This window comes from Hirundo rustica, chromosome 4 (genome assembly GCF_015227805.2).
Source record: "Hirundo rustica isolate bHirRus1 chromosome 4, bHirRus1.pri.v3, whole genome shotgun sequence".
In the NCBI taxonomy this organism is placed as follows: domain Eukaryota; kingdom Metazoa; phylum Chordata; class Aves; order Passeriformes; family Hirundinidae; genus Hirundo; species Hirundo rustica.
The window spans coordinates 36,694,076-36,711,761 of record NC_053453.1 but is presented as its reverse complement, the minus strand read 5'-3'; the positions used below and the strand labels follow the sequence as shown (position 1 = coordinate 36,711,761).

Sequence of the window (17,686 nt, the reverse complement as noted above, 5' to 3'; positions counted from 1 at the left end):
TTAATATGTGTAATTAGTGTTGGAACTGTAAAGGTAAAACCCTGAGCTTGTTAATTGATTGTATTGGGCAATGAAGGATCTACTTTTTTTTTTTTTTTTTTTTTTTTCCCCGCTTTCATCCCTTCAGAGGCTATTACACATAGGTTTAGCTTTAGTCAGTTTTAGCTAAGCTGGAGTGGATCTCCACTCACAAGTTCTACTTTATGTGGGTATTCAGATGAAAGCCATACCCACCATTTCTTGTAAGATGTTCTCCTCTGATTGCTCTTAAGAGTTGTTTAGGTAGCTGATCATGAGGGTTCTGATATTTCTTCCTTTTAGCAGCGGGAATTGTGAAAGTGGTGGGAAAATCTTCCCTGACTTTCTTGTTTGCCATAGGAAGTAACATAGAGAACTGATGCTGAGTGTAGCTTGGGGCAGCCTGGTTATTTGATGTAACTGCATTGCTGCCTAAGTCAAAATGTAGATGAGTGTAAAAAACACCGAGCAAGAGATGTGGTTAAATCCTGCTCTCTGGAATTTTACAGTGTTTTATTGTCCGTATCAATAGTCAAAGGGTGTGTTTTTGTTGGACTGTGTGGGTTGATTTCTTGGATCTCTTGGATCTTGTTTTTGATACAAGATTATTATGTCATTAATATTTTTACTTGTTTAAATGTGGATGGATTATGTAAATTAGCTTTTATTTAGTCTCATGTGGTAAAGCTATAGCATTGTTGAAGGCTTCATTGGAACCCTTCATTCTAGGGTTTTATCTTGAGAAGCAGCAAGTGAAGATGTGATTTGCCCAGGGTTTCACAGTAAGATAATTCTAATGCTGAAAATAGTTTTTAAGTCTCTTAGTTTACAGTGTTGATCTGATCTGTGTACCTGAAAGTGGTTACTTTCTGTGTAAGGAGTTACTTGCAGGGCAAATGTAGAGATTGTCCTAAACAGACCTTGCAATGTTTCTTAATGAGACTGATGCAGAGTCTGCTTTTCCCTTTAAATTAAAAGAATATTCAGAAATTAATAATTCCATTGTCAAAGCAAAAGTAGAAAATGAGGAAAGTGTTTTTATTCCTGGTACTTAAGATTCACTAATTTGTTGAAACATGGTAGGCTGAGACTGTTCTATTGCTCTTTAATAAGTGAGCATTCAATTGTTTATGGATCATGTGGTTAAGGAAGGTCCATGATTTTCCCTTTATATGAGTTACTTTCTGTATTTTTTGCATCCTTGCCACCTATTACAGTCAATATTAGAGAATTCATAGGTACTAAGGTACCTCCATGTTTTAAAATTAATGGAGTACTGGTGTAGTTCAATGGCATAAGACCAGAGGAAACTTTCATATCAACTGATACGAGGAAGCTTGTGGCCTGGAATGGTATTTGATGTTCCCCCTGGAAAATAAAATGTTTTAAGTGTCTGGAGTCCTGGTTTTGGCTGCTTCTTAGTAGCCGGTATGGTGCTGTGTTTTGGATTTAGTATGAGAGCAATGTTGATTACACACTGATGTTTTAATTGTTGCTGAGAAGTGCCTGCACTAAGTCATGGACTTCCAGTGTCCCATGCTCTGCCAGTGAGGAGGTGCACAAGAAGCTGGTAGTGTGCAAAACTAAGACCCAAGCTTGGCCAAAGTGGTGTTGCATACCACTGAATGTCATGCCCGGTGATTAAGCTGTGGGGAATTGGCTGAGAGCCACCGATTGCTGCTGGCCATCTCTCAGTGGGTAGTGAGTGATTGTATTGTGTACCACCCTCCTTCCTTGGGTATTATTCCACTCTCTCTTTTTGTTATCTCCCTTTTCATTATTATTACTATTTTACTTGATTTCCATTATTAAACTGTTATTTTTTCAACCCACTTTCCCACAGCTACATTACCTTTTTCCAAGTTTGTTCCGCATCCCATGGGAGGGAGGAGTGAGAGTGTGGGGTAATAAGTTGCTGACCAGGGGTAAACCATGACAATCTGATAAGACACATATTGTTTGCTTGATTTATCCTTGGAACTTGTGATTAGCACCATGTTTTATAGGAATATATATGTAAATGGAGTGAAGGACATGGTGGAACACTTGGAGAATTCTTGTTACTTTTTGGGGGGTGTTAGCTTTTAATAGGCTTTTCTCTTTCAATTCTTGGTAACTTTAATTTATTATATAGTAATTCTCCAGGAATTCTTCCATAGAGAGTTGTGGAATTTGAGTCTGAAATACAGAACCATTATGGGACTTTCTGTTTCCATTGATTTCTAAACTTTTCACAGTGTACTTTTTTCTTCATTTCTAACTTCCAGTTTCTTATTTTTGGTTCTCAGATGAAGTTTCTCTTGAGTTGGTTGAAGCACAGTTGTTGTTTTAATATGTACATGCCTGTCTGCCTTTCACAGGACTTCATGGAGTCTTGCATTCTATATGTAGAACCACATTAAAAAAATTTTACATATGTGAACCACAGAATTTCTGTTTAACTCCATTGTGGGAGCTTCTTGCAGTTGTATAATCCTGAGCACAAAAAACATCTGAAAACTGTCTTGTCCCATCTCCTGGTGACTTTAGAAGCTCCCTCTTGAAGGATTCCAGTAGCAAATAGCAGTTAGACTTACTTTTATAAATGATGGTAAGTCAATTAGTTTCTGAATTCCCTGTGACTCATGAAATAAGGACTGTAACTGGCTCTTTGGAAGTAGAAATATGTTTGAAGGGAATTTCACAAATATGCTCATTGCATAATTTGATGTTACACTGCATACAGCTTTTAGTACTTTCAGCATGTTTATAGATTGCTTTTTGGATTTTATGTAGTTTATCTTTGCTAGTTTCTGCTTTTTGTGCTGACACTTGAGAAAGCACTGTATAGCAAAACATTTCCTGGTATTACAGAAGTAGCTTTTGCAGGATGCGTATCAAGAGTCTTCATGCTAGTGTTAAAACTTAACATAGCAAAAATCCAAGTCATTGATGCTTGCGAGCAGAAGATAAGTATGTTTTCCTTTGGATTTAGTATGTCTGCATTCAGAGGATGCCTGTTTTAGCTTCTGCTTTTACTCTGTTTATTGTTTTAAGAAATGTTGAAAAAGCATTTTGCGTAACTGGATGTGTGAGTCAGCTGTTATCACAGTGGGGTTGATACTGTGAGTCAAATGAGTAAACCCTGACTTGGTATCCTGAAAGATTTCCCCTTGGGCATGATTATTTTACAGGATCATTTTCAAAGGTCAGGTTAAGGTAAGAGGAGTTGCACCTCTAATAGTGACAGGTTTCGTTCTGGGTGCCTAAGAATATTTCCACTGTTTGCCTTGGATGTTCATAAGCAGCCTTTTCTGAGTAATTAGTAATTCCCAGTTGTCTTCAGCATTTCTGAATGCTTTGGTTGCAAGTCTTGGTTATTTTTTTAAATTCCCTTCAGTTGATCAATGATTCTTCTGTGCCTTACCTCATTTGCTGAACTGCATTTACTGCAGCATGCAATTGTGCTATGGCCAGACTTAGTATTGGCTAGATGTGGCAATGTATGAAGGGCTAAAATGCGTGAGAAAGAATTTAACTCATCTTTTTCAGAATGTCAGATGAGGAGTCAGTACTGGAGTTAGGAACTTTGGAAGTCTGACTTTCCATGATAGAGAACCATCTCAACATTATAGCTGTTGTTTCCAGGAGGATGGAGTAAGATATGAGACTTCTCAGCAATTCATGACTTTCTTGTCATAAGTATTTGAATATTTGAGATTGTTGATTTGAGAAAATGTTTGTCAATATATAATGGCTTCAGCTTTTGCATGTTGCTTGAATTTATTAAGGATATTTTTCAAACTAGCCTTAAGTTGAAATATATAAGAATGGTCATAAGTTTGCCTTAATTTGGTCTTCGATGGTAATATTGCCACTGTTTTAAGATTATACAAATTCTTGTCTTAAATTTCTTGACCAGTAATTCAGCTAAAACTTTTGGAAGGTCTCCATCTAGAAAGCAGAACTACTCTTCTAAGAATGAAAGCTCTGTGGAAGAAAGTTTTGAGGATCTGCTCTTGAAGTATAAGCAGATCCAATTAGAACTTGAGCATATTAATAAAGATGAAAGACTGGCTTTGAGCAACAGAGAAGAAAATGAGAAACAAGATGATGAAAAAACAGTGGACACTGAGGACCAAAAAACTGTAGAAAATGACAGTATTAAAACAGACGCTATAAAAGAAGTACCTCCTGAGGAGAAAAATCCGGTTATGGGCTTTCAGGCATTTGAACTGAAACCTCTCAGACAAAAACTGCCTACTCCAGCTGAGAGGAGCAGATTGAAAAAAGGCAAAGAAGGAATGAAGCAGTCCTCGCAGAAATCTGAAGTAACAGAATCTGGCCAAGGTAAAGAAATACTTGTAAAGTTAGTTTAGCTTGTGAAGTTCTATTTGCTTGCCATTATGTATTATATTTATTAGGTATCGGGGAAAGCTTTACTGTAATGAAAATGTTAAAAGTTAAGATTCAATGTACTTAACTCTTGTGTTTTGTAATTCCATGAATTACATAAACATGCTTGGAAGCATGTTTTTGCTTTGGATTTTTATTTTAAATAATGTGTTTTCTTAGACCTGTAGTTTCGTAGAAAGCACGAGGTCAAGACTTGAAGGTTTTAATTGCTGTTCACAGCAGAAATCATTGACTTTTCACTGAAAGTTTTACTTCTGCTTTTGCCTTGTTCTTTTCTGCAGAAGCAGAATGTGGGATTTTTTTAGCTGAAAACAGAACATTTAGAGACCCCTTCTTCTGTATTTCATCTTTGTCTGTTTTCTTAAGTGTAAGATCAGGATCATGGAATATTCTGAGTTGGAAGATACTCACTAAGATCATCAAGTCTAACTCTTAAAAGTTAATGTCCCATGCAGGGATCAAACCCATGACCTTGGCGTTATTAACACTGTAAGATACTTTCATGATAATTATTTTGATCATTGTTGATATTCACAAATAGTCAATAAATCATGGGCCAGAAATGGAAAGGATTTGTAGACGAAATGGCAGCCAAAGGGTAGAATAATTGTCTCATCAAAGATAGTTCTTAACTGCTGACTAAAGAGGATATTTGTTGAGATGCGTTAGCCAGTTACAGAAAAACAAGCTATCATGTCCCCCCGGCCTGTGGTAAAAGCACTTGAGCTTACTTCTAAGTCTGCAGCAAAATAAGGCAGCTGACTTAACCTTCCTACTCTATGGCTTCATGTCGTTGGAGTAAGTGATTGCTGTGTTTGAGGGTGGCACTTGAGGCTATCACTTGTCACCTGATATACACTAATTTGCCAGTGTGTGTAAACTATCAATTTGAGTGGGAAGAGACAAAGTAGTTAATGGATTAAATAGGAATGCAGGTGAGTAATTGGCAGGAATATGAAGAAAGGTCGGACTAGAGCACTGAAAGTCAGAATGATGTATGTATGACTTCAGAACAAGATAGATCTTGTAAAGAAAGCAAAAGAGAAAACTGATAATTAGTAGTCAAACCACCTCATTCTAGGTAATTTCTCCCCTTTGTGTGTTTCCCATTAATAATAGATGTTTTTGTTGTTCTTTAAGAGGTCTTACAGCTTTTATTGACAGACATGAAGAAAGCAAGTAAATTTTGATTATAAAAGAAGACCTAGTAGTCTGTGGAAAGAGAACATAGCAGGACAGGAATGAGGCAGCTATTTAAAAAGCAAAATAGTCTGAAAAATCCAGCTTCCAAACTTAAAAGCACTGAAGTTGATAATATAGTTCATATGATAGTGAAAAATAGATGCTGTAATAAGCATATTAAGAGATTTTAATTTTTGCATGATACTCAAATCTATGGCATATGAATTATCTGAAAGCAAACAGATTATGTATGAATGAATGTTTATGACAATGTAAGGCAGGCTTCCAATGAAAAATTCAGCTGATTGGAGTTACTGCAGATTCATGTGTACTAAGTGAATATATGCATTATATATACATTAATCTCTTTACTGCCACAGTACATGCTGCATATATTGGGAAATCAGCAGAATTTGATTTTCCCATTTTATTTATTTTTAAATGGTATACTGGATATTTCTGCAGACCTGTAAAAGTTGAGGAAATTGTCTTAAAACTCAAGAAAGTTTCATTCTCTTCTCAGATTAATTCTTTGTGGTTCAGCTGCTCTGACAGGCTTGACAGTATTCCATACTTCACTTCCTGTGTTGTGCATTAGACTTTTGTGTCCATGTTGTCCCCTTTCTGGTTTGAAAGAGCATTTGTACTTGTATAGAATGTCCCATCATATGCCTGCATAAAAAAAATACTTCCTGTGCCATCTGTCTTCCTACTTCCTTCCTGTGAACTGGATGGTTAGGAACTTTACATAACATACTGACCTTTTTGAATTTTTTCTATCGTTCATATGGGTATTAGATATTACACTCTTTTTCTTTTTTGTGCATTTTTAAAAAAATGCATGCATGTGCAAGGAGGAAGGCCTTCAGCATGTTTTAAGTTTCATTTTTGTTTATGTATAAGGTACTTTAATCAGTGCCTTTCTGAATGTAATTTTTATGAAATGCTAGAGTTAAAGCTGTACAGAATCTGAGTTTATTTTCCACCTTTTTGAATTGTGGGAAGGAATCTTTGAAGAAACACTAAAATGGCAAAACAACTCCAAGCTTCTCTAAATGTCTCTTTCCTTTGTCTGATGCATATAAACATATAAATGTATGATTATATTAAAAATGCATAATTAATTTTGCAGCCAATTATATTACTAATTATTTTCTATAATAAAGTATGTACATGTTGCATTATTACAGCATATAATGTGTAAAATATAGTGTATTAATGTGTGTGTATATGTTATAAGAATTGACTGTATTTTGGGAAGTCTAAGAAATCAATATTTTAACAGCTAAATGTTTAGCAGCAAAACAGTGCTGTACAATCTATTTCCATAGGATAACTTTTTTCTGTTTTCCTTTGGTGTGAAATAGAGCAGGTGTGTTCTTACTGCAGCTTTGGGCCTTTATATTTAGTTCTGAAAAAGAGTGACCAGTTACTCAAAATAGCTGACAGTGAAATATGAGATGCTCAGGACAGCAGCTGATATGAGATGGTAATAGAAAACACATGACAAGAAGTCTTCTTTTCCCCTTGTCTGCAAATCTATTTTCTTTGTTTCTTGAGGAAGTACATGTGAACCTTAAGACAGAGTTACTAAGAAATGACAAGTCTTGCCTTAGATTTATGCAGTCATGATGATGACTGCCAAATTTATAAGAATGTTTGTTCATGTGATCTTGCATGTACCACTGCTGTTGTTTTATGCTGTGTATCAGTGATACTGATAAAATATGGTTGTATAGATTGAAATTAATGTATCATTTTAATGTAGCTCTGTCTCATGAGAAACAGCTTGTTCAAAAATATGGTATTTTTTCTCTTGGAAGGTACAGAAGACAAAGAGCAAACATTAGTGCGAAAGCTTAGCAGTTCAGATGTTACATCTGAAAAGGTAAGAAAATTTTCCTCCATAGATGAGTCATGATTGCATTATGATACTCTGGTGGCTTTTCCAAATGGCACTCCAGAATCATTCCGGTAATAGGAACTGTCAGTTTTTATTAAAAAAGGTTTTTTGAGCTTCCTTTTTGTAAAAATATTGGGGAAAGACTTCAAAAGACCTTGTAAAGAAAAAGTTGTTGAATTATGTTTCTTGACTTTTTGTCTTGTCCTTTCTTCTGTTTTCTTCTCAAGAAGCTGCTTGATGATGAGGAGGAGATGTCTGAATTGCAGCTTAGGCTTCTTGCACTTCAGTCTGCTAGTAAAAAATGGCAGCAAAAAGAACAGCAGGTGATGAAGGAAAGCAAGGAAAAATTAACAAAAACGAAAAGTGTAACACAGAAAATCAAAGCCAGTACAAAAGCACATTCAACAAAAAAACCTAGTACTACAGGTAATAAGTTTACTGTTACTGAAATGGCTGTCAGTGGTGTGGCCTCAAAAAAAAAAGTTATGTGAGCAATGAGCCTTTAGTCATTCTAAATGCTCTCACATTTACTCAAAGCTCTTGAAGAATCTAGGATTAGGTGAAACCAATTAAATTACATGGAGTTAATCACATACTTTTTTTTATTTAAGGCAAGCAAGCTTTGAGGAAGCAACAGACAAAGACATCAAAGAAGATACAGCAGCAAAAGGAACTAGACAGGCGGCAGAAAGAGGAAGACCAGAGGAAACAAGAAGAGGAGGAAGAGAGAAGAAAGAGAGAAGAAGAAATAAGAAAAATTAGGGACCTCTCAAATCAAGAAGAACAGTACAATCGATTTATGAAGCTAGTTGGGGGAAAGAGGAGATCAAGAAGCAGGGTAACAAATTTCTTTATGTGGTGTTCTGGCATTACGTTTAGGATTCATGAATGATTTCTGTCTTGCCCCACCTAGTTTTGTGTCACCATCCTGTCTGAATCCCCCTGTTCTTCTCCCTGCTTTCCCCACCCCTAGAATAACCAAAATACAGCAATGAAAGAAAAGCTCAATATACTTCAGTGTTTGCAGTGTTTTAATACTAGACAAGCATTCCTTTCGGATTTGGAAAATCAGTTTTGTATGAGTTGTACATTTGCAAGTCAATGGTAAAGCATTTTTCTCCTAAAGATGTTTTGAACATTGTGATCAAAAAACAGCCTGTAATTTAACACTAACCTATCAGTGAAACTTCTTTGGCTTTCTTCTTTTAGATCTCAAGGTTTTCTTCTCCACATTTTCAAACTTTTTTTGTGTATTACAGCTTTAGTAGCTTGCTTCTTTCAGAATGTCGTTGGAGGGCTTGATTGCTTTGTTGTCTTTTTTCAGTGTAGTATTTAATCTATTTTATTGAGGCATAAGATATGCCCAGACAAAAGATAATTAGTTTAACTTCACATAATGTCAAATTGATGAAGTAATAGTTACTGCAGTGGTCATCATGCTATCCTTGTAGGCTCTCTCATTGAGATTAGCAAAAGGCACTTGAGTAACTAATGTCTGCCTCTAAAACACTGGTACAAAACAGAAAAAAAATACTGTTTCTATAGCAGTAATTCTTTCATCCTGGAAGCAGTACAGGCACTGCAGCTGGATGCTTCAGGTGCTTGGAGCCAATAATGGTGTATGAAGAAACAACTTCTAAGGGAATTGAGGCTCCCTGTTTTAGGTCATATTGTAGAAGAATCATGTTTATAATACTACTGGGTGGAAAATGGAGACTAAAAATGTTTGCTGTGAACAGTAGATATTCTAGAAGCTACCAAAATGGCTTCTGTATGCCTCTGAAAGATACAAGTTGAGGAGTCTAAGAAGTCATACTTAGGTGTTTTGCATATTTTCAGTCCTAAGCGTTGACTGGCATCCGTGTTAGGAGATCTTTAAACAATCTGATTTGTGAGTTGACAGTCTCTGGGTTTGGCTCAGTGTGGTGTGTGGCTCCTTCTGGGACAATAAAAAGATTCTTCCCCTGAGAGTTGTTTCAGTCGTTCAAGCGTTCTTGGTAGTTGCCATGGCAGATTACCAGAAATAATAAAGCATTTAATTCACTTGCAGTCTTTCAGAAATATATAACCATGCTCATTTACCTGATAGAGAATGACCCAGAAGGTATTTAAGAATTGTTTCCATGTATCGTAACACCCACCCCATCATCCTGGAAGAGATACAGTTTTAAAAATGCCTATTGGTTTGTCTAGTTGCTGCCTGCAGTGGATTTCATTAAAAGGTAGTATTCAGTTTCTTCTTCTTGTACAAGATAAGTAAATTGCATTTATAAATCAATTAGAAGAAAAAATTCTAAGGGCCTTCTTCCAGAATTTATTTCTTAGTGGTTTGCTCTGAAATAATGATGTATGACCAGCTAAACCCACTTTTTTTTGTGTGTTTAGTCATCAGATACAGACTTGAGATGGTCTTTGGACAAGCAGTCTACAGAGAGTGCAGGAGGCATATATCAGTATGATAATTATGATGAAGTTGCTATGGATACAGACAGTGAAACTAACTCACCAGGTAAGACTTAGTTACCAGTTTTCTTATGTGGTGCTTGGTAAAAATAGGTAAAATGTAGGAAATAAGCCACTGTTTGAGAAAGAAAGATTTCGTTTTGTGCTGTCTGAATTATAGAACTAACATTTTAAGGTGAACTAATTGTTTTGATGCTGACTCTTTCTATCTCTGCTGTAGTAGTATTTTTAAGGTCTTCAGGGTATATTTTTCTCATTGCAATACTGTAGGTTTTATGCTTATGTATTCCAAATCAGCTGTGCAGGGTGCTGACTGGACAGACATCAGCTTTGCAAAAAAAGGGCCTGGGGGTCCCAGTGCCCCTTGAGTGACCTGTGGGTCAGCAGTGTGGCTTCAGGTGACAGATGAACCATAGCACTGGGTTGTGGCGTTGGGGGTCAGTGGCTAGAGGGGCCTGTTAATCACTGATGAGATTGCCAGTTTTCTGATTTTACAGTAAGAGAGAGTGACATTCTAGAATGAGCCTAGCAGAAGACTTTTTTGACTGAAGGAGACTGTTTCAGGCCTGCTTGTCGTAGAATTCATTGGGGGAGTGGAGCACTTGGCTTACAGAAAGAGACTGAGAAAGCTGCATTTGTGTTGAGAAGGCTAAGGAAGGATTTGGATCTTGTCTTCAATTAGTGGACAGTTGCAGAAAAGACAAAACCAAACTCTTCCATCAAGTGGGCAACAGAAGGACAAGTAGCAACACTTAAATTGTAACAAAACAAATTCTTAGATGGATGATCAAACACTAAAGCAGGTTTAAATGTTGTGGAATCCACATTGTCAAATGTACCTGGAACCCGACAACCTGATTTTGGGGTCAGCCCTGCTTTGGGCACTTGTGCTAGGTCATACATCTTCCAGAAGTCTCTTCCAGCCTAAATAATTTATTGACTCTTGAGTCTGAGATGCATTTAAAGTAGTCAGGTTTCTGTGTTCCATCTCAGCATGTGGAGAGTTGAGAAAAATTCATTAAGCATACTAATTTATTGTCTACTATTTTTCATCTTCTACCCTTTTTTCTTATATACTATTTTTCTCCTTTCTTGTCTCCCTTCCTTATTCATTAGTTTGTTAAAAAACTACACCTGCTATTTTCTATGTGTAAGCTACACAAATCTCTCTTGATAAAGCATCTTAAACTCTTGTTTAATGTTTCAGAATATATCAGCTGTGCTTTGGGTCTGCTTCTGTCCTACTTTGTGTTGTGTTGCGTTTTTGGTAGCCTGTAATCAGGCTACTAAGATCTTGTTTTGGAAGATTCAATTCAATTCAATTTAAGCCTGCATTACCTTAGCAGTACTGGTTGGCTGTTCTGATATTTTGTACATAAAGCAGAAAAAGAAAATGTGACTCATCTTACAAAAAATACACATACATTTAAAAAAGGTAGTGTGCTGTGTCTGGTGTTACCGTTGAAATTAGTGCACTGTAAAAACATTTGTCTCTTTCTGCTACATTAAATCAGTTGAAGCACAGAGCATGAGTTACTTAGTAAATACCTGTCAGGTATCTTACCTTCAGTATTTTAATTACAGCTTCTTCCCCAGTGCAGCCTCCTTTCTTTGAGTGTCCAATAGGATATTTTCCACCTCCAGTACCACCAATTTCCTTGCCACTACCTCCTCCAATTCCAGTAAGTAACCTTGTTAATTCTCATTTTGTATCTGATTTCTAGTGCTAAAGCTAGGATTAAATTTAGATTCTGGTTTTGGTACTGTACTCTGTTTAATGATTCCCTTGAACTATCTGTTAGACTTGTGGTTGCTTTTTTAAAACTCTATTTCAGCTATCTCTTGGCTGATGCAGTTGTTGGTTAATGGAGGTTTTCCCTATTGAATTGAAATTGTCTTCATTGTTAGAGCTGTGCTTTTTCATACAGAGAGCAGAAATTGTCTGAAGCACATAAGGAAAAAGAATGAATTGGAACTGTTAGCACAAGGCAACTTTACCTCTTATCTCTAGGCCGTATATGTAGGTAGATAAGCTTGATCTCTGACTTGTTACCTAGAGGGGGAAAAGCAAAGACATATAGGTCATCAGACATTCAAACTTTGGGCCTTTTGACTGTGTTTTCTGTCTTCTCACCTAAGAGTCCACATGGAAATTAAATTAATGTGGAGTTTTTTTCACTACCAGTTTTTTCAGTGAATGGTTGTTATTCTTCTCAGAAAAGCGATAGAAAGGTATCATTTCATCTCATGACACCTTCTGAACTTTTGACTAAGGGAAGTTGTCATTTCCCTGCTGGTCAGCTCTATTTCTCTGGCTAGACTACGTCTGGTTCAGATTCTCATTTACATTTTGTATGCCTCCACAGCTTCCATTATCCAAATCTAACTTTATTGCTTCCATTAACCTCTGTGAGAAATAACTAACTGTTCAGTGACAGCCTTTTACAGGGATGTAAATGTAGTTTGAATGTTGATTAAACTGACACAGTTTAGGTTACTTTTAAACCGTGGAATAATCTAGGTCTCAACCTCTGCAAAGTAGTCATAAAGGACTAGTAATCTTCACATTTCAAACCTTTGGTTTACTTTTTTTTTTTTTTCCCCTCAGCCTGTACCGTCTCTGAGCCATCTTTACATGGAGGGTATTCCTTGTGTTTCTCTTGAGCCACCTCCACCTCTTCCCCCTCTTCCCCCTGAAGAGCCTGAGCAGCCACCAAAGCCTCCGTTTGCTGATGAGGAAGAGGAGGAGGAGATGCTCTTAAGAGAAGAATTACTCAAGTCTCTAGCCAACAAGCGTGCTTTCAGAGCTGAGGTACTCTATTGTTTTTTGAATGTCAGCCTCTAGATGGCAGTCTTGACTAAAATTTCAATGTGACCTGCTGTAAAGGAGGGTTTTATGCTGCATTTCTGGAGACTTAAAAAAATCAAAACAGCAAGAGCCACTCTGGAACTGTAAATTGCACCTTACCTGTTATTTCTGAAGCAATTGTGAAACTTCAAGATACTGAAATTGGAGTACGTCAAAGGAGTGGGGGTTTTCTGCCAGAAAATGTTTATTATTTTCAACTTTCAGTTAGAAAGTAAGACAGGTAACTTTGTTTCAGCCTTGTAGGAAAAGGAGTTGGAAGAGGTTAACTCTGTTGTTGTTCTGAGAGTTTCTTTTAGAGTGAGAAGCTAAGCTTGTGGTTTTGAAAGAGTGTATTGATTTTGACCATACTTAAAGGGTCTTTTGCAGTTGACCTGTGAATAACTGGCCTGCTCTTGTGTGCCTTTTTGATATTACTGCAGAATTGGAATGTTTGCCTCATAGGTTTCAGTAGTCTGCCTAAATCACATTTTCAAGTTCCAAGACGTGTATAAAACAGTCTCATTTATACTGATGCTTTTTAAAATAACTATGTACGGTGTGTATTTTTAAGACCATATTTTTGTTCTACTTTTTAGGAAACATCAAGTAATAGTGGTCCACCTTCTCCTCCTGTTCCAGACAGCTTGCAGCCTGTGCCAAGAAGCAATCTGTCTGCTGTCAGTATTAATACCGTGTCTCAGCCACGGGTGCAAAATACAAAGTTTGTTAGAGGACCAAGGCTTCCACGAGCAGTGATCACAGTAAGGAAATTCTGGTGCTTCTTACAAATAAGACTATGAGTTGAAACTGTGCTCAGTTTAGGTGAAGGTTAGACTTAGGTCTTTTAGTGATAACAGCACAGAAGAGTGAAGCTTGAGTTAAGCATTTGAATTATTAGTCACATTGCCAATTCATATGCTGTCCTAGAAAGACTTTGACACCGAAGCAAGAATTTCTAGCTGAAGAGAGCATCAAAATACGCCAACATGCAGTGAAGTAAGAGATTGTAAATGCAGTTCAATTATTTTCTGATCCAGACTAGCACAGACACCCTTGCCGAAACAGAGGCCGTCTTGCTCTTCCTCCTGCGCCTGGCCAGTTGGTGTCTTCCTTCCTTTAAAGTGCTGTCTGGAGCATCAGTCCCACTGCTGAACTTATTTAACATGCTAAATGGGTTGGAAAACTAATTTTTATGGGGGGTGGGGGGGGAAGTACTTTTCCGTCTAGGAGGAGTTGAATTTTTCGGTGAATATTGTTTATGTCAGAGTTTGCATGTCTATGGGTGTGGCTGAAACAGTAATTGTGAGGAGAGGACCAGTGCCTTGCACCAACATAAACTGGAATTTCACCTGCCTGTTCTATTGTGGTGAAAAACTGATGCAGCTGAAGTACATTTAGAAGTAGCAGATACAACCCATATCTTGAGAATTGCCCAGAGTATCAAAAAGAACTGTTTGGAAATTTGAGTGGTTTTAATTTTAAAAAATGGTACTTTTTGATGAGGTTAATGCTTTGAAAGACACTTAGAGCTTTGACAAGGTTCTGTTCTGAGATAAAGGGTAATGTATAACTAGTTACACTGTCCAGATTTACAGTGGGAGCTCAGAAGAGCAGTCCTGGAAATGTGAAATAAGTTGCTTTTTTTCTAAGAGGTAACTCCAGAGCATTAGAGGTTAATCTAGATTGTCTGCTTGTTTCTGCATTTTTCTTCGTGCTAGAATTGGTAGTCACATGATCTTCAGTGAGCTTTTTAAACTTGTGTTAAAAGGTGATTAATCATGATTTCATCTATTCATTATGTTCAGTTGGTGTTCTACCAGTCAAATTGCCTGAGCAGTTCACTGTAAGATCAGCTAAGTACAGCTGTGGGACAAGAGACATCATAACTGTGTAGCAGAAAGATGAGGAAGTTTTGGTATGTCTGCCGCACCAGTTCTAATGCAGATTTGATTGGCTGTTATCTCTCAGTTACTTTAAAAAATCCTTGCAAATGACAGATGATAATTTTAATTGCAATTAAAGTTATTAATCAAGTATGGGAGTTAGATGTTTGAGATTTGTATGCTATGACCATGGACCAATAAGTGTGCTGCAGATGCTTGGGAATAGATTGAAAACGTTGGAGTACCTTTCATGTTACAGTATCAAGACTGTGTAATATTACTGTCTTGTGGAGATGTACAAATGCTTATTTTTTTCTTACAATGTGAGATTGGTGGATGTGATAACAAAACGAGTTAACTTTCTTTTCTTATAAGTATGTCCTCTGTTATACTTGTGTCTCTAACTTTTGTCTTAATGTAAAACCTTTTACATTCTCACCCCAGCTTCCAAAACACAAGTCTGTTGTGGTTACATTAAATGACTCAGATGACAGTGAGTCAGATGGAGAGCCCTCTAACTCAACTAGCAGTGTGTTTGGTGGACTAGAATCTATGATAAAAGAAGCAAGGAGAAATGTTGAGGTAAATGCTGTAAAATTTTTAATAATTTTAATGATTTTTCTTTATATATGGATTTAAACTTCAGATTTCAGTCAAGAAATACTGCAATTGCATCAGAAAGGGATAAGAGTGAGCACATTACTCCTGTCTGGACGATGTTGTAATTTGGATTGCACAAGTTAATAAAAATTTTTGTTGAAGATGACATCCCAAAGATAGAATTTGTAATATATTTTGGTTTGACTTTCTCAATTAAAATTCAGTGCATCATTAGCAAAAAAGTAGTGGCTTAGAAGATCTTACTAGCATTGAACAGCTTTAAGTTAGTGTCAGAATTTCCTCTTAAAAATACTACTTGATAGCTGTATTTTAAACTAGTGTGACTGGTACTGACTTGAGTCTAATTGTAACAGGCATCAAAAATCAAAGCCCCTCCAAAATCAGAAAAAGAGAATGATCCAATGAGAACTCCAGAGGCTCTGCCAGAAGATAAGAAAATAGAATACAGACTTCTAAAAGAAGAGATTGCCAGGTAACCTTAGTTTAATTGTTAGTGTAAAGTGTGTTTTATTTGTTGCTCTTTAATAGTCTCCTTTTGTAACTTGAAGAAAAATCTGAGTTTAAAAACCTTGCCATCACCTTCAGGTTTTTTCCCCCATGCAGTTTTTTGGGAAGACAACATAGAGGTCTAAAGAAAATCCTTGGATTCAAACTGACTTAGAGTAACTGATTGCAGTTATGGAAAGTACTTTTTCTTTTAACTTGAAATCTTTTCCTGCTACTCTTTTCAAAGATTTAAAAACTCTTGGGAGTACACGTTAAAATGAATGTTGAAGTTACTGAACATCTTTGTTTTTAATATTTCTGTTTCAGTCGTGAGAAACAACGCTTAATTAAGTCTGATCCAATGAAGAACAATTCATCCCCTGCAAATTCTGATGGCGAAGTTGATGGAATTGGGAGAATAGCAGTAGTGACCAGACAAGTCACAGAAGCAGAAGCAAAGCTGAAGAAAAACAGGTATACATTTCACTGTCATAAGTCCTACCTTTTGCTTAACAGGGTGAAAAGAGTAGATACTTTTAGATATGTAACATTCCAAGAACGATTATGTTCAGTGGCTAGAATATGATATGTGCCACCTAATATGGCGTTTCTCTGTGGCATGCCTCTTCCATGTTTCTCACCCTAATTTCAAGTTAACGGTTGGAACTATAAGTGCTTTGCATCCTCTTCTCAGCTTCATTTGCCACTTAATTATTTCTGTATGGTCTTGCGAACAAACTGATTTGTAGTCAGTCGTCAGCTGAAGAACAGTCTTCCCTCATCTCTTTATCCACATCCATCTACCTAAGTGTTTTTCTTCCTTTGATTGTGTAGTTTTTTGTAATTTGTGTAGTCGATTGTGGTGCCATAATATTATGTCTTATAATCTGTAACATCGACAGTATTTACTGTTTTATGGATGTTAGGAGTATCTGGAGAGGCTTAATTTGTAGTCTTTTTATAAGTGAGGATAGCTGTGTTCTTAACGGGTTTTGCAGGAGCAGCAGTAGCTCTAAGCAATTTACCTTTGGAAAAAAATATGTCCGTTCCTTTTCTATTTCAGAATGCTGTTGATGAAGGATGAGTCTGTCTTGAAAAATCTATTGCAACAGCAGGCCAAGAAGAGAGAAAATGTTCGAATTGCTGAAAATAAAATTAACAAACTGGCTGAACAGCTACAAGCAACAGAGAAGATCTTGAATGCGAACAAAGCATTTCTCAAGAGGCTTCAGGAACATGTAACTGCCACTCTGAAATATTTCTGTTTCTTAGAGCTAGAAATCTTGAAATGGGATGCCTGATTTTTGGAGGCAGTAGTCTTTCTTTGAATTACTTATTAATTCCCAATTAGTTATATTATATCTCATTAATTCCATGTAATTATATTTTTTAATCTGGTCATATCTCTGAGTTTTCAGCTTGATGTAGTATTTAGTTATTATCTTTACTTTTTCAGATACATAAAGTTCAACAACGAGTTACAGTAAAAAAAGCTCTGGCATTAAAATATGGAGAAGAACTTGCTCGTGCAAAAGCAGTAGCAAGTAAGGAAATTGGGAAACGAAAGCTGGAGCAAGATCATCTTGGTGTAAGTCAGCATGCTTTTAAAACAAACTGCTTGGAAAAGTGTCAATTTTGAATAACAAAGTTCAAATGGAATTTCACGAAAACATTTCAGAAACAATGTAGGGCGTATTCCTATTTGTTCATTTTTGAGAATTCAAAGAAAGGCATTAATCATTTGAGGTAGAAAACTCTTCAAAACCTGCATTTCTATGCTAGAGGAATGGCATTCATAGATAAGTAATAAGAGGAGCCATATGGTTGTGAAAGAAGAAAATACTGTTTGTAGGCATCAATGATTTTGTTAAACTGTGAAGCTAAGTT

At 36.6% G+C, this 17,686-nt stretch overlaps 1 protein-coding gene across 5 annotated transcripts in view; it reads left to right on the top strand.

The window, feature by feature from the left end:
• ZFC3H1 (zinc finger C3H1-type containing) overlaps positions 1–17,686 on the top strand; it is a 40,172-nt gene that overhangs the window by 995 nt on the left and 21,491 nt on the right. Inside the window, exons 2-14 of one of the 5 annotated variants that reach the window (XM_058420165.1) lie at positions 3,928–4,347; positions 7,425–7,483; positions 7,729–7,924; positions 8,110–8,336; positions 9,884–10,007; positions 11,546–11,643; positions 12,570–12,773; positions 13,406–13,570; positions 15,137–15,274; positions 15,667–15,785; positions 16,127–16,273; positions 16,863–17,037; positions 17,256–17,387. In XM_058420165.1, the coding sequence (XP_058276148.1) occupies positions 3,928–4,347; positions 7,425–7,483; positions 7,729–7,924; positions 8,110–8,336; positions 9,884–10,007; positions 11,546–11,643; positions 12,570–12,773; positions 13,406–13,570; positions 15,137–15,274; positions 15,667–15,785; positions 16,127–16,273; positions 16,863–17,037; positions 17,256–17,387 (2,204 nt within the window). Of the gene's footprint in view, positions 1–3,927; positions 4,348–7,418; positions 7,484–7,725; positions 7,925–8,109; positions 8,337–9,883; positions 10,008–11,545; positions 11,644–12,569; positions 12,774–13,405; positions 13,571–15,136; positions 15,275–15,666; positions 15,786–16,126; positions 16,274–16,862; positions 17,038–17,255; positions 17,388–17,686 lie in introns of all 5 variants that reach the window. The other 4 variants (XM_058420164.1, XM_058420163.1, XM_058420167.1 and 1 more) reach the window with 4 other exon arrangements.